Source organism: Myxocyprinus asiaticus, chromosome 19 (genome assembly GCF_019703515.2).
Source record: "Myxocyprinus asiaticus isolate MX2 ecotype Aquarium Trade chromosome 19, UBuf_Myxa_2, whole genome shotgun sequence".
Lineage (NCBI taxonomy): Eukaryota > Metazoa > Chordata > Actinopteri > Cypriniformes > Catostomidae > Myxocyprinus > Myxocyprinus asiaticus.
The window spans coordinates 22,383,543-22,404,683 of record NC_059362.1 but is presented as its reverse complement, the minus strand read 5'-3'; the positions used below and the strand labels follow the sequence as shown (position 1 = coordinate 22,404,683).

Here is a 21,141-nt window from a genome sequence, read left to right as displayed (position 1 = left end):
CTAACTCCTTCCCAACCTTTATACAGAGAATCTAATCTATCCATAATCATGTTATTTGTTATCAACACTGAGTGTCTTTTTGATAAGCCCCATGTGAAGTTTGCGATCCATTGGCACTTTATTTAACCTCAGTGTAGTCTTGTGCTTCTCAGGTATGACTACAACTATTACATGGGCCCCCGCCCATGTTAATGAGCCGCTGAACACGTCGTTCCGCATGACCCCGTGTGCAGAGTACGAGGTAGAAAACAACGCTGGCCCTTTAAGACGGCAGAGCTCGCTTCACAGGCGGCCGTTCCGCTGTATAACCAAGCTCGAGACTACAGTACCAAGCGGACTCACGCACACACGAGATAGATGGAATTATAACAATGGAATATCACTGCGTTCTGTTTACTGTTTTATTACAGTTAATCGTCCAACCAGGTAGGACGCTAGTTGTATCATTTATTGATCCTTTTTAGAATCAAATTACTTTTGAAGCGTAGGCGAAAGATTCCAGAAAGTTTTTCATTGAAGAGAATAGGGATGCACTGCACTTGCTGTGTATACACCTTTAGATTAGACTTTATGTGAGGCAACCTTCTTGAATTAGCCTATGGTTAAATGTATCACTCAAAGTAAAAGCAAAACCGTAAAACCTTGTAAATGCAAGGACCTGTTGTTTACTGAGTAATATGGGTTCATCATAAAAGCATTAAACTGAGTGTAAACATGAAAGTGCTCTAGAGATGCGTGTTCTAAGGGAAGCATTTGTTTTCCCTCGTAATGAATATATCACATTCCCTTAATCGTATTGAGGTTTCGCATCTCATTAGAGCTCATTCTGTTACTGCAGAACTCCTGAATGCGCCACTGTCTTATCGTTCAGATGAACATATAACAACTGAATGTGTGAGACTTTCCACTGATAATCCCAATGAATCCTATATCCCTCACTTATCATATGGACACAGCGCTGTGGCTTTTTGGGCTGACAGTTTAAGCGGCTACAAGAACTGATCATTGAAATAAGATATTGATCCGGAGAGCTGCATGTGAGATTGTAAAGCGTAGCTTATCCTCGCGCGCTTCTCTCAATAATTAATCACTCTGGCTGGCGAGTGCCAGTCTCGGGTGCAGGTGCGCGCGGCAACAAGTGTAAGAATACTGAGTCAAAAACACTCGTATGCAGATATTATTAACTTTAGATAGTTCCGAGGTTTGTTGGATATAATGGCGAGAGGCCAGACCTGGTGTGAGAATAACGTTATGCAGATGATACGCTTGTAAACTCTTCAAGGTTGTTCTGCATGCTACAACCTGACTTTTTTTGTTTTGTTTTGTTTTGTTTTGTTTTGTTTTGTTTTGTTTTGTTTTGTTTTGTTTTTTGGCTTTGCCCGCTTGCTCTTCATGGACATATCAGATGGTCTTTTGTAGTGCTCGGATAAGCCCTCATGGATGTTTTGAAAGATGATGGACGAGTCATTAGCTGGGCTGCATCTGTTAACAGACCATTTGGTTTTATGTGTTCAGAGTTACGTCTGTCCCGTTGCAACTCGCGCTTAGGAAAAACAAAAACACCGCCCATGTCTTTTTTGGCTACGTTGTCTCCAGCTACATTTTTCTATATCTAGATTCTAGAACGTCTGTGTTTTTCATTGTTGCATTCTCTTATTTACATTCCTCGTAGCCTATTTGACATTATGCTTGGATGATGCAGGGTGAAAAAACCGATTAAGGTAACCCAACTCAAGCCATCTTTTTAAAGGAACCATTTTAATGAATTCAGATGACCAGGTTTGACAACCCTGAACACAGTGCAGGCTAACTTTGTGGTTTTCACATGAAGGCAATCTGAAGAACATCTTTGTAACGCCAGAGGGCTACAGCGCTCAAGTGACTGTTTTGCGTCGGGTTTCTTCAAACACAGTGCCTGCTGGCTTTCAGATAAGAACCATGAGAATACAATTTACATGGAAATAACCTTAGTTACTGTTACAGTAAATACAATGATACTTACACTATTTAGTTCTGTGAAAATATTATAGGTATGCCCATTGTATGCAATGGGTCTTTTCCTGGCACTTTTAATTATGATCCAAAAGCTGTGTATTACCTAAACACAAATTAAGAAAAAGCCTACTTAATACTGGAAAGAAGAACCTTTGAAGGCTCTCTTTTGACCAAATCCCAGAATTTTTATTTTTATTTTTATTATTTTTTTTTTGCAGGCAAAACTGGTAAAGTGGGACACTTGCATTGTCAGTGTGGGACACTTCAATTTTTTCCCATTTAAACACTCTAGACTTGTACTTGAAAATAGTTTATAGTATTTATTTGATTTTGTTTGCAACATAGGGTTACATTATTAAAATATCTGCTTGTTAAATCAATGAAAAATTAACAAATTAAAGTTGCAATATACTCCTTCAAATATTCATTATGACTAACCATTTGTAATGTGTTTTACATTTTTGTAAAACATTTTCCACAAGGAAAATTCCCCTCTGACAAAAAAAAAAAAAAAAAAAAAAAACCACAACAAAAAACAGTTCAGTTTTTGAATATAGTATAATTTTGCTCACACCAGTGTATTGGCTCAAAGATTTATAGAAAACCTCAGAAAACATGCACGTCCACAACACAAAGGTGCTGACGAAAAAAATCAAAATATTATAATAATCACAGATGTCCCACTTTACCAGTATCACCCTGTCCCACTTTGCCAAAAATTATTTTATAGAATATATCTAGAAATTATTTGGAATTGCTTTCTGCATTGTCTGATGTACTTTCACATTATACATTTTACATAACATTTACAAACATTAAGTAAACGTTTATGTTTTACAACCATTGCTTTTCCCACCGGTGGTCATGAAATGAGCTCTGCCATGCCCCCCGGTGTAACTCAACTTAGGAACCCAAAAAGTTGTTAAACTCCCAATGGTTAGTTTAGTAATGATCTTTAACCTTCTTAACTGTCCCACTTTACCCTTTGTCCCACTTTGCCCATATTCACCCTACATCAGTTAAAGTTGGTTTATGTCCTCACATCCTGGCATCATTATCAAGGTACATTGATAAACACTCCAGCAAATTTCATCACCTCTGTAAAACAACTCATAATAGGTAATCAGTGAGGTCTCTTTACATGGTTTACATTTTCCTGAGAAAAAAGTTGCACTATGACCAGTTGGTCTTCTTGGTCACTTTACTTGTGTATGGTACAGGATTTTAATTCACGCAGTGCTTCTTATTTGCACAAAACTGACTTGCTGAGAAGATGTTTGGACTGGAAAAGACAAATATACATGCACGGCTGTTATGTTCTTCTCTGGTAGATCACCTGACCATGCAGATGACGTTTAATTGCCATAGAGTGACGGTTGCATTGAGGCAAGCTACCCATCAGGCTAAACCATAGTTTTTATCAGGTTATCTCATTTTAGCCTGAATCAACTAGCCATCAAATACCATTTTTCCTTCTCATATTCTCAGAAACATTTTTTAGGCAAATTCTTAGTCACCACTGAAATAGATAGACGAGTTTTGAGGACTTTACTAATCGCATATCTGCCATTTTAAATAATTTCCCTACATAGCTGCTAATGGAAAATGAGAAATATAAGCAGTACTGTTTGTATATACAGGTACATAAATATATACACTCACTGAGAACTTTATTAGGAACACCTGCACACCTACTTATTCATGCGATTATCTAATCAGCCCATCGTGTGGCAGCAGTGCAGTGCATAAAATCATGCAGATATGGGTCAGAAGCTTCATTTAATGTTCACATCAACTATCAGAATGGATAAAATGTTTTATTTAGACCGTGGCATGATTGTTGGTGCCATACGTGCTGGTTTGAGTATTCCTGTAACATCAGATCTCCTGGGATTTTCACGCACAACAGTCTCTAGAGATTTCCCAGAATGGTGCCAAAAACAAAAAACATCCAGTGAGCAGCAGTTCTGCAGATGGAAAAGCCTTGTTGATGAGAGAGGTCAGCAGAGAATGCACAGACTGGTTCGAGCTGACAGAAAGGCTACGTTGACTCAGATAAACACTCTGTACAATTGTAGTGAGCAGAATAGCATCTCAGAATTCACAACACGTCAAACCTTGAGACGGTTAGACTACAACAGCAGAAGACCACGTCGGGCACTTTATTAGGACCATAGTATTTCTAATAAAGTGCTCAGTGTGTGTGTGTGTGTGTGTGTGTGTGTGTGTGTGTGTGTATGTCTATATATATATAAGGGCTCCCAACACTTAGCGTTAACTAAAGGCCTATTATGATATCCATCAAAACTTAAAACACAGTTTTCACCAGTTACTAGGAACCAAGAGTAAACACATTAGCCTACTACTATAATCCTTGAATATCCATGCAATCCTTTACCTGCCAAACCATGTGTTTACTTGCTCTTTGCTCCCTATTTACTCTATATCCTTAATTATGGTATAATACAAATCAAATTATACAACTCATTGGGAAATATCCTGTGCCATGTGCTTTGGGTCACTATGCCATGGTATTATGTATTCATAGACAGATTTCTTTTCAGGCCTTGCCACATTCACATCATCATCAAACATTCTTAATATTCAGATCTGTAGCTTTTATGCATGTGGATTTGAGTTGTATAGAGCAATGCAGCACATTCAGTGGAGAATGATTCAAGATGCCTAAAGCAAAAACGACAGAGGAGAAGAGAAAAAATCCAATGTTATTTCTGTAGACTTCTGCAGAATTGTCTCAAGTCAAATGGTAATTTCTTAAGACATTTGTATGAGAGGAACTTTGAATACTTGCTTTTTTGGATTTGTTGAGCTGTGAAACTGTCTATTGTAACACCCTTAATTGCCATTTATGTAACCTCAGAAGGCTTTGATTTGTGTGCATATGAGAGTGTGAGTGTGTGTGTATGCACTTGATATGTTCATGTAATATTTAATTTGAAAAAAGGCAATGCAGATTGCAGGGTTACCATATGAACATTCACTATAATAGTCTTTGCTGCAACACTTTATTTGTGGAGGCTCAAAACCTTCTAATATATCACAGCGATGATATGGCATATTGTTTGCCAGGGCAATCCATTCTGAGTCACAACCCTAAATTTGCATGCACCTTGAAATAACCTACGCTCTTGTCAATTTGTCAAATATTGAAGTTAATTATCTTACACCTGTGACTGTCATATTTACAGGTGTTTTTGTTTTTTTTCCCTATTTAGGCAGGTCCATGCCAACTATAACCCCGGACGGACCCTGGCTCACAGTTCTACTGAACGGTGACTTCAGTTTGCGTTGCCACAGTGACAGTTCAGTGCGCTGGCTGCGAGAAGATCGTCCATCACGGACACTGAAAGAGGAACAAAGGGAGGGCCAACTGACAGTTCTGAAAGTGACCAGAGCAGGCCCACAACACATGGGCAAATATTCGTGTCGGGAGGAGAGGTCTGGTAAAAAGAGCTCCATCTATGTATATGTTAAAGGTAAGTTGGACCTTTGTGCGATTGAGTGACATGTCTGAAGGCTAATATGTTAGGAATTGTCTGGACTCCTCCTCTGTGTCTTTAATTAGTGCCTTCTCTATTATACCTGCATGTACAGGATATTCTGTTTACTAGGTCATAACGGTCTGTGCACGCCTGTTAGCAATAATATGTGTATGTCTAGATAGAGGTAGAATAGAGATACTGTATTAAGCCCTATAAAGCCAAAATGCAGTAACTACGCCAACACGTTATCTGAGAAAACTGGCTTAATTTTTTTTTTCAGCCAAATGTGGATCATAAAATAGGTTATAACCTAATGTTGACAAAATTACAAACGTTACCACACTTTCAGCTGTAGATGTCTGCAACAAGTGATTTTGCATGTTCTTGTAGTTCTTGCTAATGCTTTTCATTCTTTGTTTCTTTGTCTTTCTCTCTCACTTTCCCTCTCTTTCTAAACACCAGCATTTCTGATCACCCTGTGTGGTTACATATTGTGCTAAAAACACACTTTGTCTTTACTTAGCCAACAGATCTGTTTCCTAAATCCTCATGAACAGCTCTTTTAGATTGAAAAGATACCTGTATGACCTCTGAATATACATCTTTCTCTATATGTATTTCTTTCAAATATGGGCATGGATATAATAAACACTTCGGACTGAGACTTGGCAGTTTTTGCTTGTGGCCTCATCAAGTTTGGGGAAAAACATATTAAGAGTTCTCAAACCATATAATTGAGAACTGGTGGTTGTCAAGGTTGCTGTACATTGACAGTAATACCAGGAATGAGCACTGATAGTAATAGTGTGGGTTAGTTTTGCTTATTTATTACTGTGGGTGTAATGTTGGGTAGTTTTGAACTTTCACTTTCTCTCTTTTTGTGACACTCTCTTTCTCTTGCTCTGAGCTGTAATGTCATAATCTAAGCCCCTTGGTTGTGTTTCATTGGTTTTTGATTTAGCATTCCTCTCAGCAGATCCTGAAAATCCCTTCAGGAGGGGCATCGTGTTTGACATTGTTGCGGGAGAAGGAGACACAGCCACAATCCCATGCTTGGCGACAGACCCCAATATGTCAGACTTGCACCTGGAGAAATGTGACGGACGGTCCCTACCTGACAGCCTGCGATATTCGACCAGCATTGAGACGGGTGTGGCATTGCAAGATGTTAGGAAGCACTTTGAGGGATGTTACATCTGCGTCGGGACTCTTGCAGGAGCCACGGTTAAATCTGGAGAATATCAACTCAATGTCCGCCTCGGTGAGAGAAAGAGAAGGAGAGAAATTTCAAAAATACAGTGGCTCCAAATAGTATTTGAACACTTAAGCCAGGCTCAATGTTTGAATGTCATTGCATTAGATAAAAAATAGCAAACAAGTGGCAAACAAGATAGTATACGCACACTATTCAAGCAAAACATAACAGTCTGTTTAACAATACATATGCTGCTCAAACATAAGTATTTGCACATTTTCTAGTTGTCAAACTTAGTTTAGTCATGACCACTTCTGTCAAATGAATACCTGACTTGAATACTTGAAATGAATACTTTATAAAACAAAAAACAAAACAAAAAACAGGGGTAACAGAACAGATCCAGCAGAATTACTACAACATTGTTCTCATTTTTTTACATTTCTGACAGTGCTACATGGTACAATTGTTCATTTGCATAATAGGTTAAATGTACACTTAATAGAAACTTCAAATGCTGTATATTAAGTTGGTAAATCAAGAACAAGGCGCAGTAACACTTTGCACATAGGAATTACAAACTGGCAATCAATTGTAGTCTAAGAGCAGATGTAGAGTGAACTCTACAGGCAAAGCAGCCATACAAGAGGTGCAGCTGGGGATGGAGGAGGGTGTTAAGTTCAGCTTGCATCCATGCAATGGAAAGGCAGCTACGGCAATGAATTGATGGAGGACTTAAATAGAACCGCTCTGATAAGCGTCTGAATTGTATTGGTAGACGTCATGATCAGCTGAGCGTCAGCTAATTTCGAGCTTGACTCATGTGACCTGCCTAAACTGACGCTACACTTGATTTAATGTTATGAACTAATAACTATTACAAAGTTTATTTATTACTTATTTACGTAAATACACAGTGACGCAGACACTGTAAAATAAAGTGTGACCAAATGAAATTGACATATTTTTGAGTTTGTCTCCAAATACAATTTTGGGGCACTGTGTAACTACGGAGTAGGACATCGACAGACACCAGACACGTGCATGTCCATGTTACCCCACTTCAGCTTGCTCTTCCTTTTCCGCTGTGCTCCTGCTGTTTTGATACAATGCATCGTGCTTCTTTGCTTTTAGTTCCAGATGCACCACCTCTGATCACACTGGGTCAGCCTCAAAAAATGCTGCTCACCCAGAGCGAAAAGCTCTCTCTATCCTGCTCCACCTCAAATGTCAACAGCGACATCACAATCAAGTGGAAGGCTCCGAGCGGAGTGGTAAGAGTCATCTCACAAACATACTTTCACTTGTTAACCTGAGCACACCTGTGGGACACTGTGACTCTCTTCATGACCACAACACATGCATAAATACATACTCCGGGCTCTAGTACACATAGCACCAGTTTCTATCAAGTAATATCGTGTGTACATTAATCACCACATATTTTGTATATTTTGTCATATGTTCTCATGACCAGCTCAGTGTTATGGACTGAGTATGAAATGAAAGGTTGTTTGTACAGTACATTATATTATGCTTAGGGGCATACTAGATCTAGTTTGGTTTAAGGTGTAACTCGTAACAGTAAAAGTAAACATCTGAAGATTATTCTGTAGCAATGGCCACACCTGCACATACAGAGACATCCATACATTGGCAATTGGGGCTCATTGCAAAAAGGTCTCAGGAATTTGAAATGTATTGAAATCCTTTGTTTTCTATCTGTTATCATACATTTGATATATTTCTTAATTTTATATTCTAGCTCTGTCTAGTTCTGGGTTTTCTTATCTCTTCAGTTAATTGATTTATCTGAAGTACAGTATTTTACATAAAAGCACAAAAAATATGTGTTCTGCATAAGAAAAAAATGGTAAAATGTAAAATGGTAACACTTTACAATAAGTTTGTATTTGTTAACTACATTAGTTTACGTGAACTAACAAAGAACAATACTTTTACAGCGCTTATTAAACTTGGTTAATGTTAATTGCAACATATACTAATACATTTTTTAAATTAAAAGTTGTATACGTTAAAATTAGACAATGCATTATGAACTAACAATTTTATTTTCATAAATTAACATTAACCAAGATTAATCAATGCTTAAAACAATTATTGTTAGTTCATGATACCTAATGCATTTAATAATGTTAGCAAATTGAACTTTATGGTAAAGTGTTACCAAAAAAACATGAAAGTTGCCCAATCAGCTTTGTGTTCTCTTTCCTCTTGCATGTGCCAAGCAACCATCAGTGCAGCAAGCATCACATCTCTTAACTGAGCCTATTTCCCACGTGCGGACCGCCACCCTCAACCTGGCCTCTGTGACACTACGAGACGCAGGAAGTTACAGCTGTGAGGCAATGAATGAGAGAGGGACAAGTACAAAATCTGTCTGGGTTGACATCTATGGTAGGCCTTTCAATTTTCAGTTGAAAAAATCTATTATTCTAAAGGGAAAAATAAAAACTATATCATAATTTACTCATTGTCATGTCATTCCAAACCCAGATGATTTTCTACCACAAAAAATAAAAGGAGAAATTTCAGAAATGTATTTTCCATTCAATTACAACGAATGGGGACTGTAGCTTTCGAGCTTCAAAAAGGATGCAAAAGCACTTTAAAAGTATCGTAAAAGAAGTCAATTCAACTTGTGTGCTACATTCCATGTCTTCTGAAACCATATGATAGCTTTGTGTGAGTAACAGAAAGAAAATTGAAGTCATTATTCACTAAAAATCTTGACATCTGTTTTACCTCCCCTTGTCATCTTTATGAGAGTTCATGAGAGCTTGAAATCTTCAGTTACCATTCATTGTAATTGCATAGAAACAAGCGACCCATACAGTCATATGGGTTTGGAACAACGTAAGAGTGAGTAAATGATGACAGAATTTTAATTTTTAGTTGAACTATTCCTTTAATATTATCATATCCTTATACAGCTGGTAGGTGTTTCAAAGAATACAATTATTTGATTATTTTCTGTGTGTAGGTAAAGGCTTTATTAACCTAACAAGTGTGGATAACAGTACTAGGAGAGTGCGGGCAGGGGAAAGTCTGTCCCTGCGTGTGGTAATGGATGCTTACCCAAAACCTCACACATTCTCTTGGAGCTACAGTGGAGTAAAACTTACCAATACTACTGATCATGTCATTACCAGCCGGTCACATGGGAACAGGTATGCTACTGCAAAGTCCAAGTTAGATGTCCATCGTTTTTAAATCAGCATGTTACGATTATGTCACATCACATTTAAATAATTGTGACCCTAAGAAGATTACGTATGTGATGACTGAAATAGTGTGAATAGCAAACATTAGGGCTTAAAAATACAACTGATGTCATGGAGCACTGGCATATTTTAAGCCCATCATATTTTATATGCAGTAGTGGCATATTATCTGCAATTACACATTGTGAATTTCATTCCAATTACATATTTTGTTGTTTCAGAAGTACTTAAAAGTTCAAAAGATCTCTCTCTTTTCATCAGTTACACCAGCGAGCTGAAACTGGTCCGTCTCAAGGTGTCAGAAAGCGGCGTGTACACCTTTTCATGCTTAAACCGAGATGCAACTGTCCATCAAACATTCGAAGTCCATGTCATAAGTGAGTGAGAACATTTAATGCAAATGGCAAATATTTGGATTTTCTGCTTGCATGAAAAGAATTTGAAACAGATGAGACCTCTAACATTTGTGTTTATTCTCGTTCAGGACAAATCAATCACATTTTGTGCATTGTGCTCCTCAGTTACTCATTTTGTTGGCTATAAGCACTTAACTGTCAAAGAAAGTCCCTGGCTAAAAGCCAGATAACAATAATAGAAGCCAACTTGAATCATGTCAAAACAGATAAGAAAGAGTTGGGCTTAAAGACCGCAAATATGTGATTACATGTCAAATCATTTTCTATTATGTTACAGTTATTAATTACCCATTGTAAACCGATTTTTTCTCCACAAACAGGTGTCACATTTGGCCCACATTTTAAAGAGACTTCATTTGAAATGAAGAGTTTAATGACTGCCATTTTAATATCACTTCTGTGTTTTGGAAATTTGACAGCATGCATAGTAACAATGAATGAGACAGCTGCATAAACATCCATCTCACTAACCAGGAATGTTAAACTGACCTGAACCAATCTTTGACTGTTAGGTAAACCGCAGATTGTGTCCTATGAAGGTCCAATTGATGGACAGGTGCGCTGTGTGGCTGAGGGTTACCCCACCCCTCAGATCCAGTGGTATTACTGTGATCAACCACATTCAAGGTACGTGCCCATGTTTTTTTTTACAGTCATATAAGTTTTAATAAGCCCACAAACTAGGACAAAGTCACATACACTGATGAGCCAAAACATTATAACCACTCACAGGTGAAGCGAATAACGTTGATCATCTCTTAACAAGGCCACATATCAAGGTCTGGGTAGATTAGATGGTAAGCAAACAATCATTTCTCATAGTCAACGTGTTGAATGCAGGAAAAATGGGCAGGAGTAATGACCTGAGCGACTTTGACAATGGCCAAATTGTTATGGCCAGATGACTGGGTCAGAGCATCTCTGAAAAGGCAAGGCTTGTGTGGTGCTCCCGGTCAGCAGTGGTGAGTACCTACTGACAGTGGTCCGAGGAGAGACAAACCACAAGCTGGCCGACAGGGTGTTGGGCGCCCAAGGCTCATCAATGCACGAGGGCAACGAAGGCTATCCCGTCTGGTCCGAATAGACAGAAGATTTACTGTGGCACAAGTCACAGAAAAGTTTAATGATGGTTATGAGAAGAATGTGTCACAACACACAGTGCATCGCACCTTGCTATGCTGACAGACCAGTCAGAGTGCCCATGATGACCCTTGTTCACCGTCGAAAGCACCTACAATGGGCACGCAAACGTCAGAACTGGACGTTGGAGCAGTGGAAGAAGGTTGCCTGGTCCAGTGAGATACGTTTACACATGTACGTGTGCGCCGTTTACCTGAGGAAGTGATGGCACTAGGATGCATTGTGAGAAGATGACAAGCCGGTGAAGGGAGTGTGATGCTCTAGGCAATGTTCTGCTGGGAAACTCTGGGTCTACCCATTTATGTGGACATCAATTTGACACGTGACACCTACCTAAACTTTGCTGAGACCAGGTACACCCCTTCATGGCAATGGTATTCCCTGATGGCAGTGGCCTCTTTCAGCAGGTTAATGCGCCCTGCCACACTGCACACATTGTTCGGGAATGGTTTGAGGAACATGATGAAGAGTTCAGGGTGTTGACTTGGCCTTCAGATTCTCCAGATCTCAATACAATTGAGCATCTGTGGGATATGCTGGGCCAACAAGTCCGATCCATGGCGGCTCCACCTCGCAATTTACAGGACTTGGAGGATTGGCTACTAATGTCTTACCACAGTGCCAGATACCACAGGACAACTTCAGGGGTCTTGTAGAGTCCATGCCTCTGCGGGTCGGCACTGTTTTGGCGGCAGACGGAGGACCAACAGCATATTAGGCAGGTGGTCATAATGTTTTGTCTCATCAGTGTATATGTGAGAAAACAATTTATTTGTGCTTACAGAACATAAAAGAAACAGTTTATAAAGGCTGATTTCAAAGACAATATGAAGCACGCTACTAGACTCAGATAATGAAAATAGAGAATTGCTGCTGATAATTTTAATACAAAATAATACATGCTTTGACTTGCATGTGGGACACCAGTCCACAGTGGACAATTGCACAAGATTTCGGAAAACACACATTTTCAATTGTTTGTACCTTTCTTAACCTCCCGAGACATGAGTGTGACTGCTGTGTGCATTTTTCATTTCCCTTTTTGATTTGTAACTAGTAGCACCAAATATAAATGTAAAAAAAAAAAAAAAAAAAAAAAATGATCTAGAGCAAATAGTTTTCCTAAAGATTTATGTTCACATATGGGGACAGCGGGACTAAGTTTTAATAAATAATAATAATAATTTTTAATAAAACTAAGCTATAGAATTTCAGATTTTTTTTAAATAAAATTGTTTATTATGTTTCCAGGAATGTTGGTTATTCATGTTTATTAAGATGTTGCAGACATTGCAGCTGATTTTCTGTAAAGCTGCTTTGGAACAATGTGTATATGGAAAAGCACAAAAACATATTTGTCTTGATTTTACTTCTATGTTAAAATGTTTTTTCTACTTTGGCAACAAAATCTCAATATTCTCTTTTTGCACTGTCAAACATACAAATGATAGCCAGTGCTGAAGTATTTTACCAATCACAAATCAGCACAATTAATCCTGATACAAGTAGGGATGTCCCATTACCGATACTGGTATCGGTATCAGGTCCGATACCACACTCATGAACTCATACTCGTGCTCGTAAAAAATGCTCTGATACCAAAAACGATACCATCTGATGTACCAATGCCATTACGTAAACAATCAGCACACAAATTCGAATCATGTTATGTTCTAGTGAGATTATTTAACCGCAAAAGCTTCAATTTAATGAGATAATAAATATATCGTTTATTTTGCATGTGCAGTGCACTTTAAATGTGAGCAGAGCAATAGTGAATTTGTGGAGACCGTTTTGTGCCGACGCTGGCTGCACTGCACGTACCTTTTAAAGCACCTCCTTTGCTAATACAGGGAAAACACCATCATAAGCATCTAGCACTCTGTTTGTTGCAGATGACAGTAAACAGAGCGTAGATCCACTTTGTAGCGCAAGGTACCTACAGAGTACATACTTATTTAATTAAATAGCAGGCTTTTGCAGTTTAATAATCACTTTGAGTCACGTAGGGCCCAGCTTTTTCAGACTGAAAAGCTACCGTGATCACACAGAAACACTTAAAAATAAATGCACCGTCAAAATAAAAGCTCAATTTAAATGAAATAAAGTATGACCGAAATATATCACTATTGTAAAGTTATGTAATATTCACTTTATTACTACTACTTCTAATAATAATATTAAATCAATGGTAATTTTTTATATTTTAGCAATAACTCACATCTGTGATGCTCTGTTATTTGACAAAAATAACTCCAGTGTTGTATTTTGGATTGTGCTGTGAGGTTCTGTATATAAGCTCTTCATTTGATAAAAAAAAGAATACAACATTATGTTCAAAAATTTTCATTTGATTAAAGTTTTAATTCATTCATTTATTTAAACACCATTTTGATGATAAAATTTAAATAATCTGTTGATATGGAGTTCAGAAAAAAATGTAACAAAAAAACAGGTATCAGACTTGGTATCGGCGAATATAAGAAATAAAGTATTGGTACTCAAAAATGTTTTATTGGGACATCCCGAGATGCAAGTAATGGGCAGCATCGTCCAATCACTACCAACCATGTTAAATTAAAATTAAACATTATAAATTCAGAATCTAAGAACTGATTACCATTGTCCCATGTCTGCCAAACATGTTGAGTGTTTCAAACATCATCTGCAGCCTGAAACTGAACTTTTGATAGGAAATTTGTATTGAATGTACTTGACTTCATAGGAAAGATATAGGATGCTCCCTTGCTTCCTATTTAGTGAATGACTTAACTTCTAGTGTGTTGTCTGTCTGTACTGGTCTCAGAACAGTTCGAAATGCACCTTATCATCCTTACTCCATATAAAGCCTCTGAAAGCAAACATTTTTCTCAATGTGAAACTGCACAGTAAATGTACGATTTCTCATGAAAACCTTGTGCTGTTGTACACATTAGTGTACATTGTAGTGTTGGGTTCAAGTCCACCTTAGTCATGTCCGAGTCAAGTCCGAGTCTTTAAACAGTCGAGTCCGAGTCCAAAAGGGGCTGAGTCAGACTCAAGACCGAGTCCATAACAGGCCGATTATTTTAACCTTCACAACTAAGACATTTTTTTTTTGTCAAAATAAATGTAACAAAAACACCTCTATATTTTATTATTAGTTTCCTGCTGAACAAACTTCAAAGTGGCTTCAGAATGAAAGCATATGCTTTAGGTGTATGAAGACAAAACTGTCCTTCAGCACAATTCTAATTGCATTCTGTTGACATTTCAGTTATTTGTTGCTTTTTCCCCTCCAGTCAAATATAGACTAAAGAAAGTGAAAGCTGTGTTAGTCATTACAACCAGAATTATTATTGTTTTGAATTTTAATTTTGTTTTTTATTTCTACTTCATTTTCAATTTGTCCTTTCAGTTTAGTTTAGTTTTATCTAACTATTAGATACATTTGTTTAATACATTTAATAAATGGTAATATTAAAACATTTAATAATGCCCATAAAATTAAACAGAAAATAAAAACAGAAAAGGTCAGATACCATTAGAAATGTATTTTTATTCTGCTACACTTCACAATTTTCAGTCCTCTTGCTGTGTCCAGGTGTAGTCTACTTTCCTAAAGTTAAGATAAAAATTGTTTTATGACAAACTCTCGTTGAGCTGGCGTGTTGTTCTTTTCATATTATATTTAGTATGGATAATAGGTGAATAGAGACTTCTCCCCTCACTTGTGTTCTTCATTGTATTTTCTGACTTTTTTGCCATTGAAACGCAAGTGCCAGTTTTACAGTTAACACACAGAGGTTGCACTACAAATATGTAATGGGCTGAGTTGTACAATTTCCATAGTCTATTTCATCCGTCATATTAGTTTAAATATCCCTGATCCCTAGCATATTTGATTTTGTCTCGATATAGTCAACATTTTCAGTTAGAAATGACTTTGTGTAGTAAGCGTGAGTCTGATAAAACATTTGTTCTATTTAATAATTTGCAGAGTTGGGGAACGTACTTTCAAAAGTGTACTTTGAATGAGTGCGCTGTTGCTTTCAGCCAGATTAATCACACGTAAGGACATATACGCGTGAAAACTGATGTGCAGTATCAAATACACAGAATATATGATAGTACTAACTATAGAGAGCACATCACTATGAAGACAAAGACAAATCCCGGACATTTAGAGGCAATTTTGAAATCCCGGCCTTGACTCAAACTTGAGTCTGAGTCTGAACTCAAGTACCCCAACTCTAGTACATTGTGTTTAGCAACGTGCCGTTTCACGATTAATCGCTCAAATTTTAAAAATGGCATATGGGATGAAACTAGAGACTCTTTTGATTCAAACATGTTTTAATGTAAAAACTTAATTAGGTTTCTTACCAGATGTAGTTTTGTTGGCGTGACTCCCAAAGACAAACTCCGCTGTGCTTGGCACCATTTTGATTTGTCACATAACTCTGTTGAAAGTTTAACCCTTTACTCGAGTCTCTTGACCTGAGATTAGTCAGTTTAAATGAAAAGAAATTATGCATTGCATATAGCAAAGCCAAAATACAATGTCCACGCATGTGTACGTGGGGTCGCACGAGGTTAAGCATTGTTCATCAGGGGTGTTTTCTCAGAAAAGGTAAGGGACACAGTGCCTCCTCAAAATAAATTGACAGTGAAGCAAATACTGTGAAATATGAGGTAAAATAGTATATAATCAACCATTTTTCCTCAAGTGACACTGTCAAACAGCAACACCAGTGGACAAAGTTTCAGAGGAAGGGATCGACTCTTTTCAATCCCTTGAGCTCGTTGTGCTCTTATTGAGGTCCTAAACTAACAGCAGCGAAATACAGGCGAAAATTCAAGTAAGAGGAGGCATTGCCTTCTTAGCTCTATGATTGGCCTTATCAATCCAATAATGCCTGACTACCATGTTTACAAATTGACCTGAATGGGTCAAACTGGTGGAAATGGGTGGACTAAATACAGTGAGTTAACTGCTTGTCAACAGAACTAAAACTCTGTAAATAACCTCCGAGCACTTGTGGTGTTTATCAAGGATTTGTTGACTAATGGTCCGAATAGAAGAATATTAATAGTTTGAATAGTGTCTATTTATAATAAAAGCTGAACAACAGATAGTAGCAACAAAGACACAAGTAATATGCTAATGTTTACATGAAAAACAAAAACAAAGGTTTAAAAATATGCTAATTTTGCTATTATTTTTGAAGCAATTTAATTAAAAAAGCAAAGAAAATTAAATACATAAACTTGGTGACACTTCGATGTGACTTGGTTTTAATAAATAGTATGTTAATATAAACATACAAAATATTATAGTATTTAGTGGTTGTTGATAGTCTTAGGTGTACTGTAAATTGTAATGCTTAACCCAAAAACTGCATTTACATTAGCATGATTTTACATTGGACTAAAAAAAACCTACATATATAGGGGTCTTTGTCTTCTGAAATATCAGAAGTCTGCCAATGCAATGTTGGATGTATTTTCTCTTTAAGAGTACATTGTGACACAGCGTGAATTAGCTAAACCGCTAATTTGATGTATGATGATTGGACAACAAGGCTTTAGCCTGTTATTGATAGGGATAAGTAATTTTACTCTGTCATGATTGTAATATCAAACATGATTGGCTGCCATCAGTCATGTGACACTGTCTGACGACATGGGATCAAGCCACTCCCGTGGGGTTGTTTATTCTTAGATGGTCACAATGTTGAGAGAACACCTTAGCACAGTCTTAGTCACAAGCTCATCCAATCAATTCCTCATGATGATCAAATCCGATCAGGATAACATAGCCTGCTTCAATTTGAGAATATAAACATACAGTGCAATGTGTCTTTTGATCTTGGTCATTTGTCACGCAGGCTCAATGCTTTTTCTGTCATCAGTTTGATGTTTTTTTAATACACAGGCATTTTAAACTCATTTGCTTGTTCACTTTTAAATCATGTATCGTTTCCAAAATGCCAAACAATTTAAAATGTCTTTCAATAATAAAGAGACTGCACAAAGAATGTATACAAATCAAGATTGATTTTTGTGGCTTCATATCCAAAGCTAAATTTGGCCAAAGTTAAAAGCATTGTTCTTGATTTTGTAAGAAAAAAGAGCTTTTGAGTAACAGAGTAAAAAAGCAATGGAGTATCAAATAAATGAAATCACTTGATGGCACTGCATTCCACTCTGATGTCATCAGAAAAAAAGAGCCCCTCAAGGTCTGTCACTTTGCAGCTTGTAATTTTGCTTTCTTAAGAAAAACAGGTATGAAGTTATTTTGACACAGATCATTAAAAATACTGCACATGTCTTATCTAAATTATTTCGTTTGAGGTACGAATGTGCCATGGTGCCATGTATCATACTGTAGCATCTGCAAGCAGTAAGAGATGCATATCACATCCTTAGAACTTATAAAGCCAGTGATCAAAAGTTATGCATCTTAGTATGCATGGGTTCTTGGCATAAACTGTACATACAGTCACAATCAGAATGAGCTTGTGACGAGGAGGAGGGCGTGGCCGGGCCATGAGGGTGCAAGCCTGGCACTGAGTGGAGAGAGAGACACACACACACAGAGTTGTGTGTGTGTGCCGTCGAAATTTATTATTTTGGTCCAGTTCAGTTTGATGTTAAGTTATAATTAAAGTCTTGTTGAATGTTGATCCGGTTCCCGCCTCCTTTCCTGAACCCGGTTACAGAGCTTTATTGCCAAGTGTTCTCACGTAAACAAGGAATTTGTTTTTGGTGATAGGAGAAACAAGTGCACACAGAACATTACAGTGAGACACAGAATATAAAACAAGGACAATGGACCCTTATCACATTTAAGGGTAAATTTGGTAAATAGGAGACCACACAAATATTATCTTTGTGTTCTCATGTGATCCAACAGCAAAAGAAAAAAATCTATAATTACGTTTCCACAACTTTTTTTTAAAAAAAGGGGGAAAATAGAGAATGGTAGATTACAGTCAGAAGATAGAAAGATGCCAAATTTACTGTCACTCCATCACAACAGTGTTTCTTAGTTTTTATTATTATTATTATTATTATTATTATTATTAATGCCAAGAAAATAAAAAAATCTGCACTGAGAAATTTACACTAAATAATGAAAAAATATATAGAAAAAAATTAAATAAAGTTTGCTAGAATCAAAGTAGTTGATCTGCCTCTGCTTTATCTTAACAGTTAGTGATATGGTGCGCTTTCCTGTCTTTATTTTATTTTATCAAATAGGTGGTTTTACATGTAAAGGACTGTGGGCATTAAAGACTTTTTATTTATTTTTGTAGTATTATTTTTCTTTACTCTTTTTGATGCAGGGTAAGGCTTGCCCTTTTGACTTTTAATCATTTGCAGGACATGAATTGCTGATATCAACCATACAATTTTCACTAGTTAACATGCTAATTCTTGATATCAGGACTGTAATTTCTACTAGTTAAAATGGTTAATTCTTGATATAAAAAATGACGTCTTACTACACACTCTCATGGCGAAATCGTAAGGATTCATATGACTTTTGTAAATTTAGCTAATTCATATGAAATCATACAACTGCACTCGTATTAATTCGTACGACTTTCACTACAGCCAATGATGTCGCTGGATATCGTTTCCATCTAATACGCGAGAGTTACTTGCTTCTGTCACACACAACAGCTTCCTATCATGTTTACACACTCTATTGATCGGTTAGGTTTAGATAAGGGGTTTGGGTAAGGGCATAATATTAACAAGCATGTCCTTAACACCTAGTGCGCGAAACTCGTGCATTAGACATCCGGGCATTTGCACGTGATGAAATCATACAAATTTATTTGAACAAACTCGTACGAAATCATACGAAATAGCCAACTCGTAAAATATGTACGAATTTTCATGAGACTGGGTTGCGTCTTCACTCGTAGCAACACACATTCTTGATATCAAAAATGACATTTCAAATAGTAAAAACTGTAATTGTTGATATCAGTAATTGCATTTTAAATAGCAGAATTTCACAATAATCTCTCATTCACTCACATTCAAAAGGCAATTACAGATATCTACAATTAGTTTCTTTCCAGTTGAAATTCCAAGCACACATATGAGCTATGTAATTCTTACTACTGAAAAGATAATTTTGGATATAATTAATTACATTGTTTACTGATGTCAGAAATTAACATTGCCACTAGTGAAAACCAATTTACTGATATAAAAAATTAGCAGTTCCACTAGTTGCAATTTAATTATTGATATCAACAATTAACATTTGCACTAGTAACAATTTATTTTATTGATATCAAAAATTATCTTTTACTGGTACTTTTTGCCATTTTAACTAGTGAAAATGTAATTGTTGATATCAACATTTCATTTCTTGTGAATGATTAACAGTCAATTTGGCTTGCCATAGCGGGGTTTTTGGAAACAACTCAACACAACAACTACATGGTCATGACAAGTACAAAGACAAAGAATTTATAGTTTTCTTTTGTATGGCTCTTCAGGTGCTCCAATTTGCTGAATGCCACTCAAGAGGAGGAGGATGTTGTAACTGTAACTATGACGAATCCACCCTTTGGGAAGGGCGCAGTGGAGAGCCGTCTAAACATCACCAAGAACAATTACCCCACACTTGAGTGTGTGGCATCTGCCAATGGAGAAATCGTATACACTCTCTTCTCTATCAGCGGTAGGGAAATAACACCCAAGATCAAACAGACAAACACACACTTCAGACAGGCTGTAGTTAGCAGTTACTGAAAATAGATTCTCGTAATTATGTTTCATTGGACTCTCGCAAGCAGGTCATAAATGTAATTCAGTTCTCTGTTAGTTTATGTCATGTTTGTTGATGTTTGTCTTTGATAGACAATATAAATTGTCTATCAAAATAAACAGAATTTCTACAAGTGAAAAAAGGTATGTTGCAATATCTGAGATTTGGTTCTAAGGAAAGTTTCATGATTGCATTCAGAGATAACCTCCAAGAAGGTGCCATGGATGGCAGCCTCGGTGTGGAGCTCTCCAATTCTTTTTTTGTTTTTGTTTGTTTGTCCTGTGTTTAGTAATTTTTTTCCAATCAGATTTAAAAGGGACGGACTGCTGAACATTTGGCAGCACATACCAGACAATCTTTTCCCGGTTTTGGACTATTCGGACGTTTTGCTGGACATTTTAGTTGGAGGCGCAGCTGTGTTGTTTAAGAGCGCTATGAGACGCAGGCGAGGGAAGCGAGCCGGCGCGCTGGTCAAGCTCCGTCAGCGCGGCTTTCGAACACCGCTGCCGAGTATTCATCTAGTGAATCTCCGCTCTTTCCCTAACAAAACGGATGAACTCCTCACCCATACAACTGCAGCTTTTCATACAAAAAAGACTTTTTAGACTCTGCTGTGCTTCACAGAAACCTGGCTGAGTGAAGCCATTCCGGACAGCACATTACATCTGCCGGGCTTTCAGCTGTTCAGAGCGGATCGCATTGCGGAGTTAACGGGGAAAAGGAGAGGCGGTGAAACATGCTTTTACATCAATGAAAGTTGGTGTCCAGATGTAACAACGTTAAAGAAGATGTGCTGTCCTAATTTGGAAGCGCTCTTTATCAACTTTAAGCCTTTCTACTCGCCGCGGGAGTTTTCCTCATTTATTCTGGT

The 21,141-nt window shown here is 37.3% G+C and overlaps 1 protein-coding gene across 3 annotated transcripts in view; it reads left to right on the top strand.

Moving 5' to 3' along the window:
• The first annotated feature begins 287 nt into the window (after positions 1–287).
• The window catches only part of kita (KIT proto-oncogene, receptor tyrosine kinase a), a 44,846-nt gene continuing 23,992 nt past the window's right edge, over positions 288–21,141 (top strand). The window contains exons 1-9 of one of the 3 annotated variants that reach the window (XM_051645445.1): positions 288–426; positions 5,232–5,492; positions 6,475–6,759; positions 7,828–7,967; positions 8,943–9,111; positions 9,698–9,884; positions 10,200–10,315; positions 10,867–10,981; positions 19,999–20,183. In XM_051645445.1, the coding sequence (XP_051501405.1) occupies positions 372–426; positions 5,232–5,492; positions 6,475–6,759; positions 7,828–7,967; positions 8,943–9,111; positions 9,698–9,884; positions 10,200–10,315; positions 10,867–10,981; positions 19,999–20,183 (1,513 nt within the window). In that variant the 5' untranslated portion in view covers positions 288–371. Of the gene's footprint in view, positions 427–5,231; positions 5,493–6,459; positions 6,760–7,827; positions 7,968–8,942; positions 9,112–9,697; positions 9,885–10,199; positions 10,316–10,866; positions 10,982–19,998; positions 20,184–21,141 lie in introns of all 3 variants that reach the window. The other 2 variants (XM_051645444.1, XM_051645443.1) reach the window with 2 other exon arrangements.